General features: G+C 33.6%; 1 protein-coding gene across 1 annotated transcript; it reads right to left on the bottom strand.

Moving 5' to 3' along the window:
• Nucleotides 1-1154: 1154 nt before the first annotated feature.
• Nucleotides 1155-5341, bottom strand: LOC125369826. Its single transcript, XM_048373098.1, has 7 exons — nt 5167-5341; nt 4721-5118; nt 4348-4570; nt 3734-3970; nt 2950-3448; nt 2735-2853; nt 1155-2614 (listed from the first exon to the last, which is right to left on the bottom strand). Exons 1-7 carry the CDS (start codon nt 5339-5341, stop codon nt 1155-1157), a joined length of 3111 nt encoding a protein of 1036 aa, XP_048229055.1.
• Between the last annotated feature and the right edge of the window lie 2981 nt (nt 5342-8322).

Below are 8322 nucleotides of genomic sequence, written 5' to 3'. Positions count from 1 at the left end.
ATTAGTCAAAAGAAAAAAAAATGGAGCTAATGCTCAAGAAAAAGCTTAATTGGATATGTTTGTGTCGATGCACAAGTTTAAGACGCATAGACTGTTAATTACAAGGCCCAAGGGACATTTTAGTTATTTTGTATAATTATTAGGATTTATATTAAGAACTATTTATGAGATAGTATTTGGTGGAGATAAAGATACTTAAAATCTTATCTATTAGATAGACTTATATTAAGTATACATATTTAGGGAGACTTATTTAGAGGAGGACTCTTCTTTATATATGTATCTCTGCAAAATCTAATTTTAGGGGAGGATAGCTCTCCCCTATCTGTTCTCTGCATCTATCACCATTATTCTTTTTAAAATTCTCTATAGTTCTTTATAAACATTTAGTTTTAGTTTTCATTACTCTTTTTAAGATCTAATGAGCTTTTCAAGAAGTGGAGAGTGATGATCAATCTTCTTCCTACTTGATGAAATTCTTGATCTAGAGGGAATTTTTACTTTATTATTTTATGTCTTTCTATTTTTAATACCATATGATCATTGGATTAAATATGTTAGGCTAATTTTCATAAGTGTTTAGTTTAAGTCTTTTTTACTTTTGTATTGATGTAAACCTTCTATGGAAGAGAAGATTATACGCCAAGATCGGTACTTATAAGGTTTGCCAAAAGTTATTTGCGGAACTATCACCCTTATTTATAAAGAAATAAGATCAATAGCTATAATGAGATGAACTTAATTAATCCTAGAAACTAACAAGTTAATAGAATTAAATTAAGGTAGAAGTGAAATCAAAACCTAAACAATAAGCTTTAATTTCAAGAACACTCAAAGAAACTCTTTAAGCAAAAACAAGATTTTCTATTCAATCAAAGATATATGTATTTCGAATCACATAGCTCTATTTATAGAGTTTCAAACATAATAATCCTAATCCTAGAATGACTAGGATATGTGGCCAAGATTCCTAAATAAATAAAACTTTAAATTAAAACAAAAGAAAACTCCTATTTTAACTTGGACTTGTTAAAAGAAGACTCCTAGTTTGACTTGGATTTTGGTTTTGAATATTCAACCTTGGACTTGGGCTTTACGTTTGGGCTTGAATTCAACATAAACCAGAGTTGATCTTCATGTCTTCACGTTGGGCTTTAATCCATGAATGAAATACAATTAATCAAAGTTGAATCTTGATCTTCTAAGTCCAACTCGCTATCCTTGCTTCTTGAATGCATCTTATTTATCACGTGGACCATGAAAGAACACAAGGTAGCCTTGAATCTCTTGCTTCTAGCTCGTGTGATTGGACCCTCATACTTCAATGGATCCGTTCGTGGCTTGCTTGGTGGTAAAGGATCAGCCTTGATTTCATCATCCCCTCCCTCCTCGAAAGGATTCGTTCTCGAATCAAGACCTTCATCAAAAGAAAATGGAGATAAATCAACAACATTGAATGTAGCACTAACTCCATACTGACCGGACAAGTCCATCTTATAAGCATTATTGTTGATGTGTTTCGATACTTGAAAAGGTCCATCTCCCCTTGGCATCAACTTGCTTTTTCTTTGATTTGGGAATCTTTCTTTGCACATGTATATCCACACCCAATCTCTAGGTTCAAAGATCACCTCTTTTCTTCCTTTGTTGGCGTGTTTAGCATTTGCTTCATTCTTGCGCTCTAGATTATCATGCAATTTAAGCACATATTCGGCATTTTTCTTGCCATCAAGGTTAGTTTGTTCCTTTAAAGGTAAAGCAATCAGATTTAAAGGACTCAAAGATACAAACCCATAGACAATCTCAAAAGGGCAGAATTTAGTTGAAGAATGCATGGTTCTATTATAAGCAAATTCTACATGCGGCAAGCAATCTTCCCAACTCTTAATGTTGCATTTTACCATGGTGCGTAGTGGTTGTGATAGTGTTCTATTTACTACTTTAGTTTGACCATCGGTTTGTGGGTGACAAGTTGTTGAAAATAACAAGCGTGTACCTAACTTACCCCATAAAGTCTTCCAAAAGTAGCTCAAAAACTTAGTATTCCTATCACTAACTATGGTGCGTGGCATACCATGTAAACGCACTACCTCTTTAAAGAATAGATCAACAATATGTTGCGCATCATTAGTTTTCTTACAAGGTATAAAATGTACCATTTTTGAAAACCTATCAATAACAACAAATATGCTATCATGCCCATGCCTAGTTCTAGGTAATCCAAGTATAAAATCCATAGAAATATCAACCCAAGGTGAACTAGGTATAGGGAGAGGCATATACAAACCATGTGGTTGAAGTTTAGACTTAGCATGTTTGCACACAATACAATTTGCATAAAATCTCATAACATCCTTTTTCATGCAAGGCCAATAAAAGTGATCATGCAATACATCTAAAGTCTTTTGAATACCAAAGTGTCCCATCAAACCACCCTCATGTACTTCTTTCACAAGTAAATCACGCATAGGACAAGAAGGAATGCATAAACGTTTTTTAAAGAAAAGAAAACCATCATGCCTATAATACTTATTAAACGCACCTTGTTCACATGCCTTATACACTTGGCCGAAATTACTATCATCATGATATAAGTCTTTTAATTGTTCAAAACCTAGTAATTTGGCATCTAAAACAGCAAGTAAAGCATACCTTCTAGATAAAGCATCGACCACTATGTTATCTTTACCTTGCTTGTACTTGATGACATAAGGAAATGCTTCAATGAACTCACTCCATTTAGCATGACTTCTATTCAGCTTGTTTTGACCCTTTAAGTACTTCAAGGATTCATGATCGGTGTGGATCACAAACTCTTTAGGCAACAAGTAGTGTTGCCATACTTCTAAAGTTCTAACAAGTGCATAGAGTTTCTTGTCATAAGTTGGATACTTCAGGCTTGCTCCATTCAATTTTTCGCTAAAATAGGCTATTGGCTTTCCATCTTACATTAGAATAGCTCCAATACCTATGCCGGAAGCATCACAATCAATCTCAAAAGTTTTATCAAAATTAGGAAGAGATAGAATAGGAGAAGAAGTAAGTTTTTGTTTGATCAAGTCAAACGCCGATTGTTGTGCTTCTCCCCAATTAAACTTTACATCTTTCTTTACTAATTCATTCAATGGTGCGGCAATGGTACTGAAATCTTTCACAAAACGCCTATAGAAGCTTGCTAGTCCATGAAAACTTTGAACTTCACTTGCATTTGTGGGAATCGGCCACTCTTTGATTGCCTTCACCTTTTCTTCATCAACCTCAATTCCTTTTGCATTAACAACAAAACCAAGAAAAATAAATTTGTTTGTGCAAAAATCGCACTTCTTGAGGTTAGCAAACAAAACTTTTTTGCGTAAAGTTTCAAGAACTAAACGCACGTGCTTTACATATTCATCATAAGACCTGCTATAAAGAAGTATATCATCAAAATAGATAACCACAAACCTGCCTATATAAGCACGCAAAACATGATTCATTAATCTCATGAATGTACTAGGTGCATTAGTTAAACCAAACGGCATGACTAACCACTCATATAAACCAACTTTAGTTTTGAATGTTATTTTCCATTCATCACCCTCTTTCATTCTAATTTGATGATAACCACTTTTTAGATCAATCTTAGTGAACACAATAGCCCCATGCAACTCATCAAGCATATCATCTAACCTAGGTATAGGATGACGATATTTAATAGTTGTTTTGTTAATTGCACGGCAATCCACACACATACGCCAAGAACCATCTTTCTTAGGGACAAGTATAACAGGAACAGCACATGGACTTAAACTTTCCCTAACATAACCTTTATTAAGAAGTTCTTCCACTTGGCGTTGTAGTTCTTTGGTTTTCTCGAGATTTGCTCTATATGCCAGCCTATTGGGTATGGTAGAACCGGGTACAAAGTCAATTTGGTGCTCAATTCCACGAATAGGTGGTAATCCACTTGTAATTTCATCGGGAAACACGTCTCAAACTCCTGCAAAAGAGACTTGAAACTTGAAGGCAAAGAAACATTAAGATTGTTAGTGGTCAGAAAACTTTCTTTGTAAATAAGCACAAGTATTTGTTTTTGTGACATTAAAGCTTTCCTCACATCTCTCTCTCTTGCCATAAAGCTCACTTTTCTATCTTTTGCACTCAACTCACATTTTTCTTGCGCCTCACAACTTAATATTTTCTTTTTGAGCAAACTTTCTTTCTCTCCTTTTTCCTCTCTTTTCTCACACCCCTCATGGTTTTCCACACAGCTCTCCTTTTACTTGTGCACCTTTTCTTTTTCACGTGCACTCTCTCTCTCTCTTTCTTTTTCTTTTTCATAGGCAGTAACTTTAAGTCTCATTGTACGTTGGTCTTCATTAACAATCTTTGGACTTAAAGGTGTAAGAGTATAAAGTTTGTTGTGAAGTGTAAGACAATAGCAATTTGAACGCCCCTTGTAGATGACATCTCTATCAAAAAACCATGGTCTTCCCAAAAGTAGATGACAAGCTTGCATTGGGATCACATCACACAATACTTCATCTTGGAACTTTTGCACACCAAACGCCACCCTAACTTGCTTTGTAACCTTGATACCTCCCGAGTCATTCAACCATTAAAGAGTATATAGTTTTGGATGTTTGGTTGTTGGAAGTTTTAATCGATCCACCATCATTGTGCTAGCAATGTTAGTGCAACTACCACTATCAATAATTAAAACACAAGGAGTTTCTCTTACCAAACAGCGTGTATGGAAGATGTTCTCTCTTTGGCTTTCATCATCAGCCCCTTGTTGCACGTTCAAGGATCTAATGGTGACTCCACATAGCTCACCTGAATGCCCCTCTTGATTAGCTCCATCATCGGAATAGCAATCTTCCAATTCGGGCATTGAATCTTCATCACTTTCAGCTCCACTTTCTTCTTCACTAGCATAAACCAATTCGCCTCCTTTTAATGCTAAAGTGTGTTTGTTTGGACATTGAGAAGAGATATGTCCATAGCCTAAGCATTTAAAGCATTGGATCTTTTTGGGCTTGCCTTCTTGAGTTCGGCCTTTATTACTTTGGTCCCCCTTTGTTTCAGCTTTATTATCCTTAGACACTTCCTTTTCTTTGTTTTGGGCAGAATTTGTACCTTTTCAATTGGATTTCCAATTAGAATTTATTGAAGAGGAGTTCTTGCTCTTTTGCTTTAATTGCCGCTCTATCTTGATTGCCATGTGTAGCATGTCCTCCATCTCTACATAATGCTGCAATTCAACAAGATTAACAATATCTATATTAAGACCATGAAAAAATCGAGCCATAGCAGCCTCCCTATCCTCTTCTATGTTGGCCCTAATCAAAGCAATCTCCATCTCTTGATAATATTCCTCTATATTTTTTCCCCTTATACCAAACTTTGTAGCTTATTGTACAACTCTCTATAATAATGAGAAGGAACAAAGCGTTTTCTCATTATTCGTTTCACTTCAGCCCATGTTTGGATCTCCCCCTCACCATTCCTACGCCTATTACTTACTAGTTGATCCCACCAAATTGCGGCATAATAGGTGAATTCAACTACGGCCAATTTTACTTTCTTCTCCTCACTATAGTTATGGCATTCAAATACTCTCTCAACCTTCTTTTCCCACTCTAGATATAACTCGGGATCACTCTTACCTTGGAAAAAAGGAATTGTAAGCTTAATACTACCCAAGTTTGAATCTACCTTATTTCTCCTATGGTGAGTTTCAGTTCTATCTCCCTATTCTTCTTCATCTCTCCACGTTCCTCTCCTCGCTCTAGACATACTTTTCTCTTCTCGAAAGCTCCTACCTCTCGATTCAGATTTGATTTTTATTAGTTCATCCATCATTTCAGCATACCTATTTTCATTATCAAGCCTTTGTCGTTCAAGTTTGGAGTTTATAGCCTCCATGAATACTCTCATATCTAGAATTCTGTGATCGGAATCTTTGGAAGAAGACTGATTAGACATGGTATCAAGAAGATTGGTTTCTCCCTCACGTGTTTGCACTCAATCAAATAAAGAGTTTGTCTTTGTGCCCTTCAAAATTAACTCAAATTGTAAAAGTTAAAATCACAACCAACTTAATAAAATACAATTAACAAGCTAGAACAGAAATTAATTAAGCTAAAGATAATTTAGAGGAAAAGGAGAATAAGATAACAAACTAAGAATAAGGATGGGAGTAGAAGAAATAAAGAATAATAGAATGATAAAGAGGAATATAAGAATTCGAATAGGAAACAATTAAGGAAAAGTAGAATAGAAAAAGGAATTGAAAAGAGAAGGTTATGTGATATCTTCAAACCTGATTTTCTTTGGATTTTGACCTTGACCAAGTCATTCTTTTTTTTTTTTGAATCAGATCCAAATCTTGCTTTCTATACTCTTTCTCTTTTTTTTTTTGCCTCACTTCGGATCAATAATTCAGATCCACACACAATCTTTTTTTTTTATAACCAAACAAGAACAAAACACATAGAGCTTAATTTGATTGAAACGTCTCGAAGACGTTAATCAAGCAAATTAAAGGAAACAAAATAACAAGATAAAGATATCACAAACCAATTTATCTAGAACGTCTCAAAGACTTTAACCAAACAAAAGAGTATATGAGTAGAAGAACAACGAAGATAACAAATAGGATACGTAACCAAACCTTGTAAGCTAGCTCTGATACCAAATGATATAAACCTTCTATGGAAGAGAAGATTATACTCTAAGATCGATACTTATAAGGTTTGCCAAAAGTTATTTGCGGAACTATCACCCTTATTTATAAAGAAATAAGATCAATAGCTATAATGAGATGAACTTAATTAATCCTAGAAACTAACAAGTTAATAGAATTAAATTAAGGTAGAAGTGAAATCAAAACCTAAACAATAAGCTTTAATTTCAAGAACACTCAAAGAAACTCTTTAAGCAAAAATAAGGTTTTCTATTCAATCAAAGATATATGTATTTCGAATTACATAGCTCTATTTATAGAGTTTAAAACATAATAATCATAATCCTAGAATGACTAGGATATGTGGCAAAGACTCCTAAATAAATAAAACTTTAAATTAAAACAAAAGAAAACTCCTATTTTAACTTGGACTTGTTAAAAGAAGACTCCTAGTTTGACATGGATTTTGGTTTTGAATATTCAACCTTGGACTTGGGCTTTACGTTTGGGCTTGAATTCAACATAAATCAGAGTTGATCTTCATGTCTTCACGTTGGACTTTAATCCATGAATGAAATATAATTAATCAAAGTTGAATCTTGATCTTCTAAGTCCAACTCGCTATCCTTGCTTCTTGAATGCATCTTATTTATCACGTGAATCATGAAAGAACACAAGGTAGCCTTGAATCTCTTGCTTCTAGCTCGTATGATTGGACCCTCATACTTTAATGGATCCGTTCGTGGCTTGCTTGGTGGTAAAGGATCAGCCTTGATTTCATCATGTATGAACCTTGTTATTTATTTATTTAATGAATAATTTCTTTACCTTCATATCTTTACTAGTTTCAGTTATTATTATTAGTTAACCATCATATTAATTTAGCAATAGTAATTATTATGAATATATTTAGGTTAAAAGTATTAGAAACATCATTGTTACTTTAATCTATAATGGTATAAAAAATCTAGGTTGCATCATTAGCTTGAGTGATTTAGGAAAATAAGCACATCACCATGCATTAGTCTAGGCTCTAAGTAAAACAAGGAGATTACTAAGTAAATGGCTAGACTAAATACTATCTTTAGCATATAATTTTAGATCATAAGCATTTGCATTTACATAGCATATTTATTTATTTTTTAGTTACTTTACTTTATGAATATTATTCTCTCAAAATACTGATTTAGAGTATTTAGATTACTTTTATTATTTTGTGTTGATAATTAGTCTTTATAATAAGTGGCCTCATAGTTCCTTAAGAGATCGACCTTGTGGTGAACTTATCCTTACTATAGGAACGGTTCGTGTACTTGCCAGTACTAAATTAGATACATCAATGACCAAATTTGTTTATTAAAGAATGAGGATAAATATGACATGCCCCTAAGTTATGGTGCTTAGGTTTTTATTTTATAAAGTATTAATTTTTCCATCAGTTTTATTGTAGTCAACCCATATCTATTTCTTTTATGAAGATAACAATTGATAATTAAATTTTTAAGATGTTAAAAATATTCTTTAATTAAAATTATATTTAATGCAAATTCGTTATGAGATTATACATTTTTTTCTCTCGTACTCACTATCTTCTTCATTGTCGTTTTAGTAATCTCTCTTTCTCAGTTTTAGTCTTCATTCTTCAGCCTCATCTT

The sequence above is a fragment of the Ricinus communis genome, chromosome 1, assembly GCF_019578655.1.
Source record: "Ricinus communis isolate WT05 ecotype wild-type chromosome 1, ASM1957865v1, whole genome shotgun sequence".
NCBI classification, from domain to species: domain Eukaryota; kingdom Viridiplantae; phylum Streptophyta; class Magnoliopsida; order Malpighiales; family Euphorbiaceae; genus Ricinus; species Ricinus communis.
Note: the sequence above shows the minus strand (reverse complement) of the source record. Positions and strands in the feature narration are given on the sequence as shown.

Bases quoted from the DNA above. Each gene is read 5' to 3' on its own strand.
- LOC125369826 (XM_048373098.1), bottom strand. From the start codon at position 5,341: ATGGAGATTGCTTTGATTAGGGCCAACATAGAAGAGGATAGGGAGGCT. The intron at 3,971-4,347 runs GTACAATGAGAC...CAGGAGTTTGAG, and splicing joins GATTGTTAATGAAGACCAAC to ACGTGTTTCCCGATGAAATT. The intron at 2,615-2,734 runs GTGAGTTCATTG...CCAAATTACTAG, and splicing joins TAGAAGTCATGCTAAATGGA to GTTTTGAACAATTAAAAGAC.